The sequence below is a fragment of the Molossus molossus genome, unplaced genomic scaffold (genome assembly GCF_014108415.1).
Source record: "Molossus molossus isolate mMolMol1 unplaced genomic scaffold, mMolMol1.p scaffold_m16_p_6, whole genome shotgun sequence".
NCBI lineage: Eukaryota > Metazoa > Chordata > Mammalia > Chiroptera > Molossidae > Molossus > Molossus molossus.
The window spans coordinates 26,397,782-26,415,548 of NW_023425399.1; the positions used below are offsets into that span (position 1 = coordinate 26,397,782).

The window sequence follows — 17,767 nt, forward strand, 5'->3', positions numbered from 1 at the left end:
CTGGAAAATATTTTATTGTAGAGAGTAAGTAATGAAATAGCATTTATTGTGATTCTTCCCATATGGGTCATTGTCTCACTTCAAGTATGAATTTGCACCTATTTGAAATGCCATCTTTATTACATGTTCAATTTCCAGGTCTTTTTCTGGATTCTGTTATTTTCCATTGATCTGTTTGCTTATTCTTGTGCCAAAACAACAGTTTTAATTAACTTCAGTTTTATATAGTATACTTGATATCTGATATGCATATGCTCTCATATTTTCAAATGTTCTTAAATATCTTCCAGTATTTTCTCTTTCAAATGATCTTTTTTCCCCAAAAACTGTAGAATCAGTTTGTGCCATCGCCCCCCCCCCCAAGAATTGGGGATGATTTTTATTGGCATTTTTGTACACTTAATAGATCATTTTGGAATATTTCTCTATGATTTCTATATCCTTGAGTAAACTTTGATTAGATTTTGTGAAAAATATTATTATTGGGTTATCATAGTTTTATTGCTATCATGATTAGGATCTTTTTTCTGATTTTGGAAAAATGTTTTTAATTTTAAAAATACGATGATTCCAAACCCCCATTAAAGGTGATGTCAGAAGGGGAGGAGCTGCGGACTCTCCCCAGCCTCCAAAAAGAGTGTTAGATAGCCCCCACCCCTACCACAGCGAGGAGAGCCCTGGGGCTTTCTTTAGAGGCCATAGAGATAAAAAAGAAAAGAAAAGAAAAGCTAAACTTTAATTACTCAGGTAGTTTTTACAATTAATACAGGTACCTGGAGATTGGTCTTAAATGCTTACAACTGTACAAAAGACAAATAGAAAACTTGTGTGGCTTGGCCATTGGCAGCTGGTCCCCAGCCTGTTCTCAGCCAGGCCTGGCATCCCCTTTGGTCCCCTCAACCCCGTGGGAGGGGAGAGCCCCTCCCTTGTGGTCAGTGGAATTTAAGAAAAATAAAAAAGGTAAAAGTCTAACAGGCAGGGCTGTCACTAAGATTAGGAAGTTATACATTTTTTGGGTAACTTTAACATTTAAATATATAATATTGAATTCAAAAAAGTGTCTTAAATCACACAAAAAGTAATTCACATTGAAATTTAAAAAATAAGCCCAGCCTGTGTGGTTCAGTGGGTTGAGGGTGGTCCGATGGACTGAGAGGTTAAATTCCCGGGCATGTGCCCTGACTGGCTTGATCCCTAGTTATGGGATTGATCCCCAGTGGGGGGCATGCAGGAGGCAGCCAACTGATTTTTCTCTCTCATGTCAATGTTTCTCTCTCCCTTTCTCTCTCCCTAAAAATTAATAAAAACTTTTTAAAAAATAATAAGATGATTAGGATCTTCTTAAAGTTATGTTTCTAACTGGTTCTTGCTAGAGTATATAGACAGTTAATTGGTATAGAAAACATATTGATTTCTGTTGCTCACCCAACTGCTCTTTTATTCATTGTTCCATGGATTTATTTGGATTTTCTAAATAGACAGTCACATTATTTGTAAATAGTAGTAATGTCACTCCTTTTCCAAAATAGAAACCTCTATTTTTTAAATTAAATTATTTTGGCTAGAACCCAAAGAAGAATGTGAAATAGAAAGAACGTAATGGTGCCCTGGCCAGTTTGGCTCAGTGGTTAGAGCGTAGGCCCATGGACCAATGGATCTCGAGTTTGATTCCAGCCAAGAGCACATATCTTGGTTGCGGTGTCCCCGGTCCTGGTCGGATCGTGTGGGAGGCAATCAGTTGATGTGGCTCTGTCACATCAATGTTTCTCTCTGTCTCTCCCTCCCTTCCTCCCTCCCACTCTATCTGATAATAAATAGAAAAGTATCCTCGGGTGAGGAATAAAAAAAAAGAAAGGGAGGGAGGGAGGAAAGTAATGGTGAGCATCTTTCTGATCTCTAATGGGGAAGTCTCCTGAAATGATACCAGCCAAAACACTCATCCTTAACCACTGGTTTTTTTCTTGGCATCCTGGAATATTGCCCACTCCTTCTTTGTCCCCTTCTCCTCTCCTACTTTGTATTTTCACACAGTATACACTCTCTCCTCACACATCTCTGATTGCAGTCATCTTGTGCTGGCTTGTGATTTCAGTTACCTGTTATATGCTAAGCATTCACCGATTGACATCTCTAAACCGAATGGCATCTCTAAACCAGGACTCTTCTCCAGTTCTAGACTCAATGAAGAGCTCTTCTTGGATTTCTTTCAGGCACTGCTAACTCAGTGCCTCTGAAACTGAGTTCTTTATTAACTAGTGTTGAGCTGAACCCCTGGGTATAAAGCCCAGAACCTGATTCATTGTTAAAAAACAGAAATAGCCCTGGCTGGTATGGCTCAGTTGCATTGTCCTGGGCACCAGGAGGTTTCAGGCTTGATGCCTGGTAGGGGGTGTGCAGGAGACAGCCGATCAATATGTGCTCCTGCATCAATATTTCTCTTTTTCTCTTTCCCTCTCCCTTCCTCTCTCTATAAAAATAAATAAACTATTCTTAAAAAAACAAAATAGAAATAGAAGAAAGGCTCTCTACCCTGAGAGACCCTGTTGGAGCATTTTATTTCCTGCTAATATAAGCCCAAGCCAGCCATCCCACTGTAGTCCTACCTTAGTTTGTGCCCTGGATATTAGCCACACAACCTGCCTGTCCCAAGAACTCTGCCATCCTTGCATACTTTCCCCAAGAACCACATCCTTCCTGCCAACGGCCTCTGCTCCTTTGCCTCTGCACCTAAGCATAGAGATAGCTGTTTCCGGTCATCACCCTCCCTCTCTGCCCCTGGGCGGGGGGCTCCTTATGTTCCCTGTAGAGAGTAAATGAAGGCTTTAGGGCAGTGGTTTTCAACCTTCCTAATGCCGCCACCCTCTAATACAGTTCTTCATGTTGTATGTGGGCGTATCTGCATGTGGGTGGACCCACCTGGAGACGGATAGAGGAGGGTGTCTCGGTTTCTAAGACCTTCGGAAATAATGTGTTTTCCGATGGTCTTAGGCGACCCCTGTGAAAGGGTCATTCGACCCCCAAAGGGGTCATGACCCACAGGTTGAGAACCGCTGCTTTAGGGGTTCCTCTGAGGCTCACTTTATCTGGATGCATGGGCATAAGGACGCTAATCTCTATTCACTTCTGTGTGGGCAGGAAATATGAGCTGTATAGCATGGACTGGGATCTGAAGGAGGAACTCAGGGACTGCCTGGTGGCCGCTGCACCCTATGGAGGCCCCATTGGTAAATCACCCCTCTGCCACTGCATGCTCTGGGATGAACCCAAGGTCCTTGATTCCCGGAGGTCTTATTGTTGGGTTGTTCTTGCTGCCATATGCCACCCTTCCCCACCCCCAAGGAGATACTTTTAATCCTGGTTCTCATGAGGCCTGTTTCATATGGTGGGCCTGAGGACCTACTTCATGAGGCCTGCTTCACTTGGGCTGGGCCTGAGGAGGAGCTAGGACAAGAGGTCTCTTCTTAAACTGCAGCACTGCTGAGGAACCCCTGGCGGAAGGAGAAAGCTGCAAGTGTACGGCCCGTACTTGAGATCTACTCTGCTTCCGGCATGCCTCTGGCCACTCTGCTGGTGAGAAGCCTTGGCTTGCCCTGGGGCTGGGGGCTGGGCAGACCCTCTGCGTCCCAAGACAACCTCATGAATTTCCTCTCCTCTGCAGTGGAAGAGTGGGCCAGTGGTGTCCCTGGGCTGGTCAGCTGAAGAGGAGCTCCTCTGCGTGCAGGAAGATGGTGGTGTACTGGTTTATGGGCTTCATGGTGACTTCCGGAGACACTTCAGTATGGGCAATGTAGGGACCACAGGACGCTGGGGAAAAGGGATAGAGTCTGTGACCCTATGGCTTTTTCAAGGCCCCTCTCCACTTGCTCTTCTCCCCAGGAAGTGCTCCAGAATCAGGTTCTAGATGCCAGGATCTTCCATACTGAGTTTGGTTCTGGAGTGGCCATCCTCACAGGGGCCCATCGCTTCACCCTCAGTGCCAATGTGGGTGACCTCAAACTCCGCCGAATGCCAGAAGTGCCAGGTGAGTGCTGACACTCCTGAAACAATCATTTAGTGCCCACAGATGTGCTTCCAGACTGTGGGATCCACAGAGGCAGAAGCTATGGACTCTGGTCATCCTGAGGTTTTCCTCTTCTCTGACCACAGGTTTGCAGAGCGCACCCTCGTGCTGGACCACACTGTGCCAGGACCGAGTGGCACACATTCTTCTGGCTGTGGGTCCTGATCTTTACCTCCTGGATCATGCAGCCTGCTCCACAGTGGTGAGGGCCAGTGAAATGGAGGGGTTGGGGGAGGCCACGGGGAGGCGCAGAGAAGTTAGTGTCTCTGGGGTCCTCCCCTGCCCTGCCCCAGACACCCCCTGGCCTGGCCCCAGGAGTGAGCAGCTTCCTACAGATGGCTGTCTCTTTCACCTACCGACACCTGGCACTCTTCACAGACACGGGCTATATCTGGATGGGGACAGCGTCACTCAAGGTTTGATCCTGGGAGAACACTGGGGCACTTTGCCTTGTCCAGGGAAGATCTGTTTGGGTTAGAGAAGGGGTCTTTTAATCTGACTGCTGGGACAGGGCCATGACATTCTCTGCTTCCTTTTAGGAAAAGTTGTGCGAATTCAACTGCAATATCCGGGCCCCCCCGAAGCAAATGGTCTGGTGAGGTTCTTATGCTGGGGTGGGGTAGACTTAGCCTTTTTTCCTGTGACACCTTGATTCATCCTTTCTACCAGCCAAGCCAAGTAGAGCTTGCATCATATCTTCTCTGCCAGTGCACACTTGAGGCCCCACTGTGGGCCTCAGATGCACCTGGGAGCTGACGACAAGTCATGCAGAGGAGTGGGATATGGAGCTGGAAGCATGCATAGTGCTGTCCCAAGGCAAAGTGATATAAGCCGTGATGTAGGAGACCTGGCTATGGGCCTGGCATCCCATGTATGTCTCATACCTGTGTGTATGGTGCTGCCCACAGGTGCAGCCGTCCTCGCAGCAAAGAGAGGGCTGTTGTGGTGGCCTGGGAGAAGCGGCTGATGGTGGTGGGTGATGCACCTGAGAGCATCCAGTATCCTTGGAGGGCTACCTGTGAGGGTGGGAGGGGAGAGGGGTCACCTGCCCTGTCCCATGTCTGGGTGTTCTTAGGAACCTTGACCAAACTGAGGTTTGTGCTGGATGAGGACTCCTACCTGGTACCTGAGTTGGATGGGGTCCGCATCTTCTCCCACAGCACCCATGAGTTCCTGCATGAGGTTCCAGGTAAGGCGCTCACAAGGCCACCACGTGACCTAGGGCATGGGCATCTCGGCACCACAGCTGCTATGGGCCAGTGCCCCAGAGCAGGATTAGGGCTTTGAGGCAGAGCTGAGAGTTCCCTGACCCCGCCTCCCCCACTCACCATCTCCCTTCCCCAGTGGCCAGTGAGGAGATCTTCAAAATTGCCTCAATGGCCCCCGGAGCGCTGCTGTTAGAGGCCCAGAAGGAATATGAGGTAAAGCCCTGGGCTTCTCCTTGGGCCCCAAGATGCTCTCCTTCCCTTTCCCCTTCCCCTGCCCCTTCCCCTCCCCCTCCCCCTTTCCCTTCCCCTTCCCCTGATTGGCCCAGCCCCTGCCCCTGCCTGGGCATGGATGGGTACAGCCAGGTGCCACCTCTTAAGAGAGGGGTTCAGGCACCCAGGCTGGGCTGAGGAGGACCAGCTCAGGTGGACTAAAGTGACATGGGGTTCTCCATGTGGTGATAGGAAGGGGAAGGGAGCCCCCACCATCCCCAGCCCAGGTACAAATCAGGGCTACTATCAAGAGGTCTCAGGGCTTTTCACAGGCAATTGTGGGGAATATGTGAACACCTCGGGTGGACTGAGTGGGCTGAGGTGGTTTGGGCACCAGCCTCTGCAGCTCATTTGAACCACATGCCAGAGGGACTGGGGGCCAGATGAGGGGGTATTCTCTATCATGTTGCTGTGTCCCTGGTATCCCCCTTACCCTCTTTCCCCAGAAAGAGAGCCAGAAAGCAGACGAGTACCTACGGGAGATCCAGGAGCTGGGGCAGCTGACACAGGCGGTGCAGCAGTGCATTGAGGCTGCAGGACACGAGCACCGGCCAGACATGCAGAAGAGTCTGCTGAGGGTTGGCTTGGGCTCCAGGGCTGGTGGGCGGGGCACTGGGCAGGTTGGGCTGCAGTGCGGGGAGCTCTCCTCTATTACCCTCTTGTTCTTCTTAGGCTGCCTCCTTCGGAAAGTGTTTCCTCGACAGATTTCCACCTGACAGCTTTGTACGCATGTGTCAGGACCTGCGTGTGCTCAATGCCATTCGGGATTATCACATTGGGATCCCCCTTACCTATAGCCAGTATCCCCAAGTATGCTAGAATGGTGTTCACAGCCGGGGGTGGCAGGGGAAGGGAAAGCAGAAGGAGCTGGAGATGGGCCTGGAGGTCCTTGGCAAATAGGGCTGATTCACCAGCTGGATCCTTAACCAAGTGAAATGCAGATACAAGCAGCTCACCATCCAGGTGCTGCTAGACAGGTACAGCAAGCCCAAGGGTGTGGGAGGAGGGCTCTGAGTGGGCAAGCATTACAGCCCCTGCTGGGCTTTTGTGGCCACTGCTCTTAACCCATTTCTTTGGAATCTGGGAGGCCCAAGTTACAGACTTTGGCCATTCTGCCCTCTCTCTCTACCATACCTCACCACTGTGTACCCCTTACCCCCTTGCCTGCCAGGCTTGTGTTGAGGAGGCTTTACCCCCTGGCCATCCAGATATGCGAGTACCTGCGCCTTCCTGAAGTGCAGGGAGTCAGCAGGATCCTGGCCCACTGGGCCTGCTACAAGGTGAGGATATAGGACTGGATCCAGGAGCATTTAGGGACTTCCGGGCCTTGGTGAGGGGTAGAAAATATGAAGTGTAGGGCTGAAGGACCAGGTCCTGATCCAGGGCCTGTGGGGTGAGGGGTAAATCCATGTGTGTGTGATACCCCTTCCCTCTTCAGGTACAACAGAAGGACGTGTCCGATGAGGATGTTGCTCGGGCCATTAACCAGAAGTTGGGAGACACTCCTGGTGTCTCCTACTCCGACATTGCTGCGCGGGCCTATGGCTGTGGCCGCACAGAGCTGGCCATCAAGGTGTGGGCGCCCGGCCCTTTCCAAATGCTCTGACATGGGTATTTGAGGCCCCCAGGCCAGCTTCTTCTCTCTGTGTCTTCCTTCCAACCCCGCAGCTGCTGGAGTATGAGCCACGCTCTGGGGAGCAGGTACCTCTTCTCTTAAAAATGAAGAGGAGCAAACTGGCACTGACCAAGGCCATTGAGAGTGGAGACACTGACTTGGGTGAGCAAGATTTGGGTGAGGCCAAGGTCAGGGCCCCTGGGCTGAGCAAGGGCTTGGCTGGAGTCCCCACCCCACCTTATTGTCCCCTAGTGTTCACAGTGTTGCTGCACCTGAAGAACGAGCTGAACCGAGGAGATTTTTTCATGACCCTTCGGAACCAGCCCATGGCCCTAAGCTTGTACCGACAGGTATGTGCAGTGGACCGCAGTAGGGCTGGAGTTTCCTGAGTCCCTGAGTTGTCCTTACTGACTGATTGCCTGCCTTGGCTTAAGTTCTGTAAGCATCAGGAGCTAGAGACGCTGAAGGACCTTTACAACCAGGACGACAACCACCAGGAGCTGGGCAGCTTCCACATCCGAGCCAGCTACGCTGCAGAGGAGGTCTGAGGCCCACAGAATGGGTGGGGCCTGTGGGCTGGGCTGTTGGTCTGGTTCCTTCACCAGGTATCTAGGCCTCATATTTGGTACACACCCAATCTGGTCCACATTGTTGAGGGAGAGTCTGAGAAGACATGGGGCCAGGATGAGGGTTGGCCCCAGAGGAGCTAGCCTTCTCACTAGGGACATCACAGTGGTTCACCCAACAGGTAAGGCTGGCCCTGGTGATCCTGGGCACAGGGATCAGGGAGAAAACTGTAGCCTGGGTGGGGAGAGCTGAGGTCCCTTGAGCTGTGAGCTCAGGCTTCCCTTCTTGTCCTCGCAGCGTATCGAGGGGCGGGTTGCAGCTCTGCAGACAGCAGCCGACGCCTTCTACAAGGCCAAGAATGAGTTTGCAGCCAAGGTTTGGCCTTCTCTTTTCTTTTTTTTTGGTACGTGCCCCCAGCGGGAACCAAACCTGGGACTCTCTGGTCCGCAGGCCAACACTTCAACCACTAAGCCAAACCCGCCAGGGCTAGCCTTCTCTTTTCTAAGAACCTCTTTACTTCCTCTCTTTGTCTTCTCTCTCATCCCCATCCTGCCTTATCCCTGTCCCCAGGCCACGGAGGATCAAATGCGACTCCTACGGCTACAGCGACGCCTAGAAGATGAACTGGGGGGTCAGTTCCTAGACTTGTCTCTACATGACACGGTTACCACCCTCATCCTTGGTGGCCACAACAAGCGTGCAGAGCAGCTGTCACGTGACTTTCGCATCCCTGACAAGAGGTTGGTGAGGGCCCAGGCTGCAAGTAGGTCCTGGGATCCCTGCCCCTCCTGCAGCACTTCCAAGCCCAGCTTCCCCACAGGCTCTGGTGGCTGAAGCTGACTGCTCTGGCAGATCTGGAAGACTGGGAGGAGCTTGAGAAGTTTTCTAAAAGCAAGAAGTCACCCATTGGCTACCTGGTGAGGTGGGGCCCTCCCTCCACCCTCTGCCAGGGAGGGTAGTCCTAGGGAGAGAACTGGGCCCGGAAATAGGCTGATGACCTATTGGTCATCTGTTCAGCTGGCCAAAATAGTGGGTGCTTCCTGTGTACACACATTCCTGGGCCAGGTGCATGGGAGAATGCGCCCAAGTCGGCCTGTAGATATCAAAGAAAAGTCCTATTTGAGTAGAGTGTGGAAGGGGACAGGGAAAACACATCTGCCGGACAGTGGAGGATATTGAGGGGGTTTGTTTTCTGTGGCAGACAGTTCAGAGGTGTGGTGAGTAGGTGGGGCAGCCATGAGAGAAAACACAGGCCCTGAGAGGGCAGGAAACTCCTGTTGTGAGGGGGTAGCAGTGGATAGTGGAGTGGATGCATAGAGATAATTGGTCTCAAGGCTCTGACAGATCTTTGGTTTAGGTTGTTTCTGCCCTCAGAATGTTGAGTTAATACTTTTTGTGGGTGTGTATCTGGGCAGGGGTGGAGAAATTATAGATGCTGAAGGATATGTAAAATATACAGGGACAATGTATCCAGTGGGCTTTTACACATAAGAGAGATGACAGGAGGGCTCTGCCTTATTTTCTCTCTCCATCCCCTTCCTCTCTAAGCCCTTCGTGGAGATTTGCATGAAGCAACACAACAAATATGAGGCCAAGAAGTACGCCTCCCGAGTGGGTCCCGAGCAGAAGGTCAAGGCCTTGCTTCTTGTTGGGTGCGTCTGCTGAGAGCCCTGTTGGTGCTAAGTGGCTGAGCCAGTGGGCTGATGAGGGGCATGGCTTGTGTCCTTGGTCAGCCCAACACAGTTTCCCCTCCTGCTCAAACTGTAGGGATGTGGCTCAGGCTGCAGACGTGGCCATTGAGCGCCGGAATGATGCAGAGTTGAGCCTTGTATTGTCCCACTGCACTGGAGCCACAGATGGGGCCACAGCCGACAAGATCCAGCGGGCCAGGGCACAAGCCCAGAAGAAGTGAGGGGCCCACGCTGCACATCTCCTCGGGTCCTGGGTTTGGCAAAAGAGTCACTGCTCATTCACCTCCTCCCTCAGAGCTAAGCTGAGGTGGGAAGGGAGCCAGGGGTCTGCTTGTAAATAAAATTGGAACATTTTAGAGTGCTTGTGTTATGCAGTCCCTCTTAAGCAAAAGCAAGCTATTAGGTAGAACCATACAGAGACCTCAGCAAAACTCCATGTTTGTGTTGGGTCTGGAGAAGGAGCTTCTCCAGCTACATTTATAAGAGACCTGCTCCTTTGTGCGGTTACCAAGGAAAGCCCTCTCAGGCTCCCTGCCCCTAGAAAGATTATGGGGACAGATAGCACAAAACTTAAGCAACTACTCATCAAGAACTGTACTGAAAAGCGTTATACATACACATACACAAGAACCATGCTAAACACTTGACCATTATTTCATTTATTCCACATGACAGCCTGGCGAGATAGGTAATATAACCCCATTTTACAGAAGAGGAATTTGAGGTTTGGTAACAGAGAATATTACCAAAATGGATTTGAAACCATGTTGGACATTTGGGGACCTTAGATGTTGTGGTAACTGCAGTTGGGCCCTTTTTGAGCAGAGGAACCTGAGTAAGGCCCCAGTTTGCACTGCAGTGAGTGTTGGAGGACTAATGAGAGGCATGTGGCCAGCAGATTGTAGGGGTTGGAGGAGGAGCCTTTGGAGAACCTGCCCACTGAACAGTGGTGAGCAATTGCTGAGGTCTCTGGGCTGAAGAGAAAAGGATGGAATTCTTTTGGCAGTTCTGCCAAAGAAGGACTGCAAACGAGACCCTGGCTCCATCCTACCCCGAATGGAGGTTTCATCCCATCAGTAGGAGCGCACTCCAGTGCACTTTGACTTCATGTCCCAGTGCCCCAACTCAACACTGAGAGCATTACTTTTTCCTCCTGTTACCCCCTTAGTTTAGAAGGGAGAAAAAGGAGGAAGTCCAGAGGGAGGGCAGACCTCACCAAAGCTTCCGGCTGCTGAAAAAGAATGAGAGAGGTCTAGTAAGGTTTTTCTTTTTCTTCCCCCACCTGATTTGTAAATGTAAGTTTGTGAAAATCCTCCCAGTGGATATAAATCAAATTGTAAAACAACCATTTATTATGCTTACCACTTAGTTGGGTCAAGAATTTGGACAGGGTAAAACAGGGATGGTTTGTTTGCTCTTCGGTGTCTGAGATAACTGGAGGACTCAAAGGTTGAAGGTGACTTGATAGCTGAAGGCTGAAATTATCTGAAGGCTTGGTAACACAGTCTGGCAGTGGAAGTCGGTTGTTGACTGGAACCTTAGCTGGGGCTGTTGGTGAGAACTCACACAACCTCCAGTACCTCACAACATGGCAGCCGGGTCCCAATAGCAGCATCCCAAGAGAGCCAGGCAGAGCTGTACTGCTTTCCATAGCGTAGCTTTGGGAGTCACACCTGCCGCATTCTGTTTGTTGAGACAGTCACATAGGCCTTCCCCACCCAATTTCAAAGGGAAATTGACTCTACCTCTTGATAGGGGAGTAGCAAGTTCTGGAATGTTATGCAGAACTAGAAATGTGGCCAGTTTTTGGAATCACAATCTGGCATGCCCTATCAGATTGATCTCAGAATCAGCAGACACCTCCAGGGATAGGAAAGGAGATCCCCGATACTAGTCTCATCATTCTGTGCTTTTTTCCTCTCCAGTCTTGGCCCCACAATTCCTCACTTCCCTATTAGCTCTTCAATGTCTTTTAAAAATGTTTTCTCTAGCTTTTCTAGTTGTTCTCTGTGAAAAGGAGTTGATACTATATAACCCAGTCCACCATCTAGAAGGACCCTGGGCAGTACTTTTAGAATGTACACAATAAAAAGCCTATGTCCCCAAAATAACATACAGCATATTTTACTCATGTCATGTGCAAACATTAAACATTAACACGTGGAGTAAATGAAATTTTAGAAATATGTGAGAAATGATGATGACATACAAACGTGGTTATAACTTCATAAAAAGAGAAACACTGGAATTATTCGTGGGAGAGTTGTTTGAAAATTAAAGCAGTCATGTGTACTTTTTTGTAAGGTTAAACACTGATTTTTCCCCTAACATTTTTTAAAACTTTTGTTTGTTAATTCTCACCTGTGGATATTTTTTCCATTGGTTTTTAAAGAGAGTGGAAGGGTTGGAGGGAGGGAAGGAGAGAGAAACATTAATGTGAGAGAGATACATCAATTGGTTGTCTCCTGCATGACCCCAACCCAGGGATGGGGATAGAGCCTGCAACCCAGGTACAAGGCCTTGACTGGAATTGAACCTGCTACCCTTTGGTCCTCAGGCTGGTGCTCTAATCACTAAGCAACTTGGCCAGGGCTCCCCCAACATTTTATCATGAAAACTCAAACATATATTAAGTTGAAAGAATTTTACAGTGAATACCTGTACACCCACCACCTGGATTCTACATTAACATTTTAATATATTTATCATACATCTATCAATCCTTCTATCCATATTACTAATGCATTCCTTAGTTTTAATGCATTTCACAGTAAGCTGCAGTCATTAGTACACTTACCTCTAAATATTTCAGAATGCATTTCATTAGAGTTCATTATTTTCCATTTTTTCAGACAAAATCTCTATATAAAATGCTCAAATCTTAAGTGTACATTTACTGTTTTGACAAATGCATACACCTTTAATGATATCTTTAAAAAAAACAGGATTTATTTTTTCCCCAAATCTTCAACTTATCAATTCAAATTTGTGTAAAATGCCTTCTACCCTGAGCAATTTGCATAGCAGGCCTGGGCCTACAGTCTTGTTGGAACGAACTCTTGGTCAGTGGATGGGAGTAGGATTAGGCCTGGAACCAGAATTTCAGGGCTGGGGCAGAGAATTTGAGAACATTCCTTCTAGTTAGATAAAAATATATAGAGATACGACTTGTTAATTCTCACCTGAGGATTTTTCCATTGATTTTAGATAGAGTGAAAGGGCAGGGGGGAGAGAGAGAGAGAGAGAAAAACATCTATGTGAGAGATACATTGATTGGTTGCCTCCCACACGACCCTGACCAGGGCTGGGGATCAACCAGGACTTGGGATCTAAACCTGTGGCCTGTGGCCCTTCTTTGGTCTGAGGGCTGACTGACGCTCTAACTGCTGAGCCAAATCAGCCAGGGCTAGTTTAGGATATTAATGGCAGCCCTGGAGTGAGAGAGCAAAGGCTCCTCCTATAAGCTACCTTTTCAGGGAGAGGGGGCTGCAGTCTCTTTTAAAGGTTTTTTTGTTTTTTTTTTCAATCCTCACCCAAGGACATTTTTCCATTTTTTGTTCAGGTAGAGTGGGAGGGAGAGAGAGAGAGAAAAGCATTGACATGAAAGGAACACATCGAGTGGCTGCCACCCGCAGGACCAACCAGGGCCAGGGGACAAACTGCAACCGAGGTATGCGTCCTTAGCAGGAACTGAACCCCAGTCTCTCTGGACTGCAGGCCAACGCTCTAACCGCTGAGCCAAACCGGCCAGGGCTGCAGTCTCTTTTAGGTACAGAGCTGGCAAATGACCTCTGGGAGTAGAACAGTGGCCCTGGAAAGACTCTTGGCTCTCATTTACTTCAAGTTTCTATCTTATTGCTTTGCTTTATTTTCATTACAGCATTTTTAAAAATATATATGTTTTCATTGATTTTTTTAAATTATTTTTATTAATTTGTTTTTATTACAGATGTTTCTCCTTTTTCCCCCATTGACACCCTCCTCCCCATCCCTCCTGCCCCATCCCCAGCTTTGTTGTCTATGTCCATAGGTTATGCATACATGCATATAGGTTCTGTGGTTTATCTCTTCCCCCTCAACAATGATATGTTGTTATCATTTTTAGTTGGGTTACTCTTCTAAAAAGGAACACCATAAAGGACTTTCCTACCATAATGCACCTTTGAAACGTATGCTGGTTCAGGTGAAACAGCAGGTTCTGCAGGGATGGGAGGAGGACCTGGTGTTTCTAAACTTCTTGGCTCAGGTTCATCCACCTGTAGAAGCTCATCGAGAGCTAACTTGGCTGCGTTGGATCTAGACTCCTTTTTATTTTGTCCCAGTCCAGTCTTGTACTGAATACCATCCACCACAGCACAAAAAGCAAAATATGGGCCTAAAACGTTTCCTGTTGTTACTGTTTCCTTAAAGTCAAGCTGAACCCGCTGCATCTGTGCAAACTGGTACAAGGCAGACACAGGGTTTCTCTCTCCACGTTTGTATTTCATTATAAACTCCTTAGGTATTTTTTTTCCCCTCGGTGGAAGGACAGGATTTGAAATACATGAAAGACCTTTGGAAAGAAATGGTTCTGGAAAATTACCCGTCACCGGTGTGACCTTGGAGGCCATGCTGGACAGGCTGTCGCTCTGCGAGGACTGTGCTGCGGGCGTTGTCACCGTCTGGCCTGGTGGCGGAACGGGCAGGTTCTTCTTCAGCATCTGGGCAAAGCTAGGGACCTTGGAGCTCTGCTGAAACCAGCCATTGTTGGCAGCCATCTTCTCACCGAAATTGTCCTTCCAACCCCGCCGGCGGGCAGCTGAGGCCCGCCTCTGGCCTCAACCTCTCCCTTCGGGCCACTGTGCGTGAGAGCCACGCGGCCAGCGCTGCCGCTTTCCAACGCGGTCTCCCGGCGGGTGGCCCTGCGGCCCAGACTGGCGTGCCCGCCCAGGCCTCCTCCGAGCACCAACCCTCATTGATTTTTTTAGAGACAGAGAGGGAGAAACATAGGTATAAGAGAGAACCACTGATGGGCTGCCTCCTGCACGCCCCCTACTGGGGATCGCGCCTGCAACCCCTGGCATGTGCCTTTACTGAGAATCCAACTGGGACCTCGCATTCCGTGGGTGGACACTCACTCCTCTGAGCTACACCGGCTGAGCATCATTACAGCATTTTAAAAACTTTCTTTTCACTTGTTTGTTTATTGTCTGTCGCCCCATCCAGAATGTTTCATAAGAGCAGAGACCTTTTCTGTCTTATTCCCTACTGTGTCCAGCACATGGTCTGCACTCAAGTATTTGTTGAGTAAATGACTCATTGTTCCATTTACTACATGGGGAAAGGAGGCCCTGACAGGAAGTGACTTGTCTATAGAAACAGGAGTTCTTTACTCCCATCCTCCAGCTCTCCTTCTAGTCTAGTTCTCTTCCCATGATCTCTATGACTCTTGGGGCACCTATCTGTAGTGAACCCCAGTGTTCTCTCCCATACCCTACTCCTGTGGAGTAGGACTAAACCAGGACTAGGAGGAAGGCGTTGGCCTTCCACTTGGGTAGGCCTGGGTACAGGAAGCCTGCTTCCCCTCCTTATCTCAGTTCTTTTTTTTGTTTGTTTGTTTAATCCTTACCCAAGGACATTTTTGCATCTATATTCAGATAGAACAGAAGGAAGAGAGAGAGAGAAACATCAAGGTGAGAGGGACACATCGATACTTGCCACCCACAGGAACCGGGGCGGGGACAAACTGGTACGTGCCCTTAGCGGGAACTGAACCAGGACTCTTCAGTCCGCAGGCCGACGCTCTTACCACTGAGCCAAACCAGCCAGCTGAGCCAAACCGGCCAGGGCTTATCTCGGTTCTTTTCTCCTCTTTGATGACAGCCCTTTGTCCTGTGGTAATGAGAGGAAGCTATGGACACCCTGGGTGTCAGGATCGGGAAGCTGGGCAGGTCTCCACAGGTGGGCAGCTGAGGATGTGGATCTGTCCTCTCCCACTGGAAACAGGGTATGTGTGGTTGCCAAGCTTCCCCTGGTCTCCAGAATGAGACACCCAACACCCTGCCTTTTTTGGGTCTGAGGTTCTGTCGCCCCTGCACACATACCATAAATGGTGGGACCACAGTGCAGTTGTGTCATGGAGAGAAGGAACTGCATTTAGGGGACAGGGTTACTTGCCAAACTGTACATGCCTGCAATTCTCAGTACAGTCCTGGGAGGTTCCAGGAAGAGTAGCAGGAGATTCAGCCAATGAAGAGGCTTGAACCCCAGTGTTCTCTCCCATACCCAACTGAAGCATTTTCCCAGGTGAGGTCAATAGGCTGAGGATCCTTCAGATCTCAAGGATGAACACTTTTTATTTTAATAGCTATTTATTTTAATGTATGTGAGAAAATATAAGCATGTCAAAATATTTTATGGTGCCCGGCCGGTGTGGCTCAGGGGTTGAGCATCGACCCATGCACCAAGACTGTCAAGGCACATGCCCAGGTTGTGGACCCAATCCCCAGTGGGGGCATGCAGGAGGTGGCCAATCGATGTTCTCTCTCATCAATGTTTCTATCTCTTTTTCCCTCTCCCTCTCTCAAATCAATAAAGAAAAAATATTTTAAAATATTTTATGGTAATATAAGTAAAAATATAAATAAAATATAAACTAAACCAAAAGAAATATATTAAGAAATAATAGTGTAGATCAGATACAGATAAAACCATACTAGCTACCCAGGTACTTCCTACAGTCATAGTCATTGTTTCTCAGGGTTTCTAAACACTTTGAATGCAGATTTTCACTTTCCGTTGGTGGGCAGATACTGAGTTCAGACTTCCTTGGAAACGTGGACAGTAGGCATATGAAAGGACCTGTTCTCTTTGGTTCTAACAGGAGATTGGGCATGTGGGCTGGGCACCTTTGAGCTGGAGTGTCAGTCCAGTAGGGGCGCCTTGGGTTTGGCCATTTCAGGACACTTCTGGGCAAGCCCTGCTGAGAGGGGGTGGAAAACACATCTCCCACTCAAGGAGGGACTTTTCTGCTTGGGAGGGGATGGCCCGAAGGAGGCCCATCACACCCCATATTCCCAGACCATAACTCTGGTAGGCATACACTCACTTATTCCACAAATAAGGGGTACGGGGGTGCATAGCATTTCAAGTTGGTGCCCCAACTGCAGGCGGTGGTGGGGACTGGACGTGGTAGGGGCATCAACCCCATGAAAATGGCAGCTGATGCGGGCTTCTTCTCCTGCACCAAAATGTCCCCACCAAACCTGCCCCGCCAGGAATAACTGACACTGGTCACAGACCTTTTCCCTGAGATGTCAGAACCCTGGGACTCTGCCCGGCAGGAGGTGGGAGAGGGAGGGGATCAGAGGCTGCGAGCGAGGAGGAAAGGCTCGCCGCAACCTACCCCAGGTAGCATAGACTCCGGGTCTCGGGTGAAGGGTCCCCGCCAAACTGCAATTGCACACTGCTGTGCAATCGGTCTCCACCCTACAGACGCCCAGCCACTTTCCCTGTGCGGGTCCCGGTGTGTCCGAGGTACCCCGCTTGAGGGTCACAACCAGGGGAGTGTCTCACTCGCCACCAACCACGACTCTGTAATCGGACTTCAGCAGGGGACGCCCAAGTCCTGCAGCCTGGGAACCTGCTCCCGCTGGACAAACGGACGGTTGGTTTTGGGGCGCCACACGTGGGGCGGGGAGCACTGGCGAGAAGTAACGCGGCCCTCGTCGGGTCCTCGGCCCCCCTCTTCAGGTTTTTCTTGCGCTTTGAACCTCTCCTCCCCTCTCCCTCCAGGCCTATCTCAAACAATACACCCACCGCAGAGCACCATGTGTTGTGTTTCTACCCGGCTCCGCGGCATGCCAGGCCCCGGTACGTGCGTCTGGAAAGCGAGGATTTCCCTGGGGCTCGGGTGGGGATGTCGTGGGCTGACTTGATGTAAGACGACACCCACGGTGCCAGACCCATTCTAGGGGCTTTGCAGGTTCCTCTCTCTCCCTAGTGAGAGCCATCGTCCTTTAAATACCTTGCAGCAAGCAATTGGGGCGGCGGGGGGGGGGGTGGGGGTGAGGGGATCCGAATGGAATATGTTTGGAGAGAGAAATGGAAAGACGGCATTGGAGTTCCAGGCCACCCTTGTCGCCGGACTTTGGTGTAACTTGTATTTGGCCTCAGTTTCCGCATCTGAAAAGTGGGAAGAAGGCCCATGTCCAAGGGACTAGGGCTGTAGAGAGGCAGAAGGCGTAGGTGCACGGGTGGTCGGTGCTCCCCGGGCCCTGCTTCCTCCAGGACAGGGCTTTGATGAGGCGCACATCTTCAAGTCAGCACGTGAGACCGTGACACCATGAGATCCAGCTTTGCGTCCCTGACTAGTGAG

General features: G+C 49.7%; 2 protein-coding genes across 4 annotated transcripts in view; one reads left to right on the forward strand and one right to left on the reverse strand.

Moving 5' to 3' along the window:
- VPS16 (VPS16 core subunit of CORVET and HOPS complexes) overlaps positions 1–9,767 on the forward strand; it is a 30,148-nt gene extending 20,381 nt beyond the window's left edge. Inside the window, exons 2-24 of one of the 3 annotated variants that reach the window (XM_036245689.1) lie at positions 3,136–3,224; positions 3,473–3,570; positions 3,659–3,787; positions 3,877–4,021; positions 4,147–4,262; positions 4,354–4,476; positions 4,600–4,655; positions 4,969–5,058; positions 5,155–5,249; positions 5,405–5,481; positions 5,985–6,116; positions 6,211–6,338; positions 6,480–6,515; positions 6,710–6,818; positions 6,977–7,111; positions 7,207–7,315; positions 7,406–7,503; positions 7,588–7,695; positions 8,018–8,095; positions 8,291–8,460; positions 8,541–8,637; positions 9,269–9,372; positions 9,488–9,767. In XM_036245689.1, coding sequence (XP_036101582.1) covers positions 3,136–3,224; positions 3,473–3,570; positions 3,659–3,787; positions 3,877–4,021; positions 4,147–4,262; positions 4,354–4,476; positions 4,600–4,655; positions 4,969–5,058; positions 5,155–5,249; positions 5,405–5,481; positions 5,985–6,116; positions 6,211–6,338; positions 6,480–6,515; positions 6,710–6,818; positions 6,977–7,111; positions 7,207–7,315; positions 7,406–7,503; positions 7,588–7,695; positions 8,018–8,095; positions 8,291–8,460; positions 8,541–8,637; positions 9,269–9,372; positions 9,488–9,632 — 2,467 coding nt within the window. In that variant the 3' untranslated portion in view covers positions 9,633–9,767. Of the gene's footprint in view, positions 1–3,135; positions 3,225–3,472; positions 3,571–3,658; positions 3,788–3,848; positions 4,022–4,146; positions 4,263–4,353; positions 4,477–4,599; positions 4,656–4,968; positions 5,059–5,154; positions 5,250–5,404; positions 5,482–5,984; positions 6,117–6,210; positions 6,339–6,479; positions 6,516–6,709; positions 6,819–6,976; positions 7,112–7,206; positions 7,316–7,405; positions 7,504–7,587; positions 7,696–8,017; positions 8,096–8,290; positions 8,461–8,540; positions 8,638–9,268; positions 9,373–9,487 lie in introns of those variants that run through there. The other 2 variants (XM_036245690.1, XM_036245691.1) reach the window with 2 other exon arrangements.
- A 3,762-nt stretch (positions 9,768–13,529) lies between these two features.
- On the reverse strand, positions 13,530–14,168 carry LOC118618498 (adenosine deaminase domain-containing protein 1-like). The gene has a single exon (XM_036244762.1). It carries the CDS (start codon positions 14,166–14,168, stop codon positions 13,530–13,532), a length of 639 nt encoding a protein of 212 aa, XP_036100655.1.
- Positions 14,169–17,767: the final 3,599 nt, after the last annotated feature.

Excerpts from the sequence above, each read along its gene's own strand:
- LOC118618498 (XM_036244762.1), bottom strand. The coding sequence starts at position 14,168 with ATGGCTGCCAACAATGGCTGGTTTCAGCAGAGCTCCAAGGTCCCTAGC.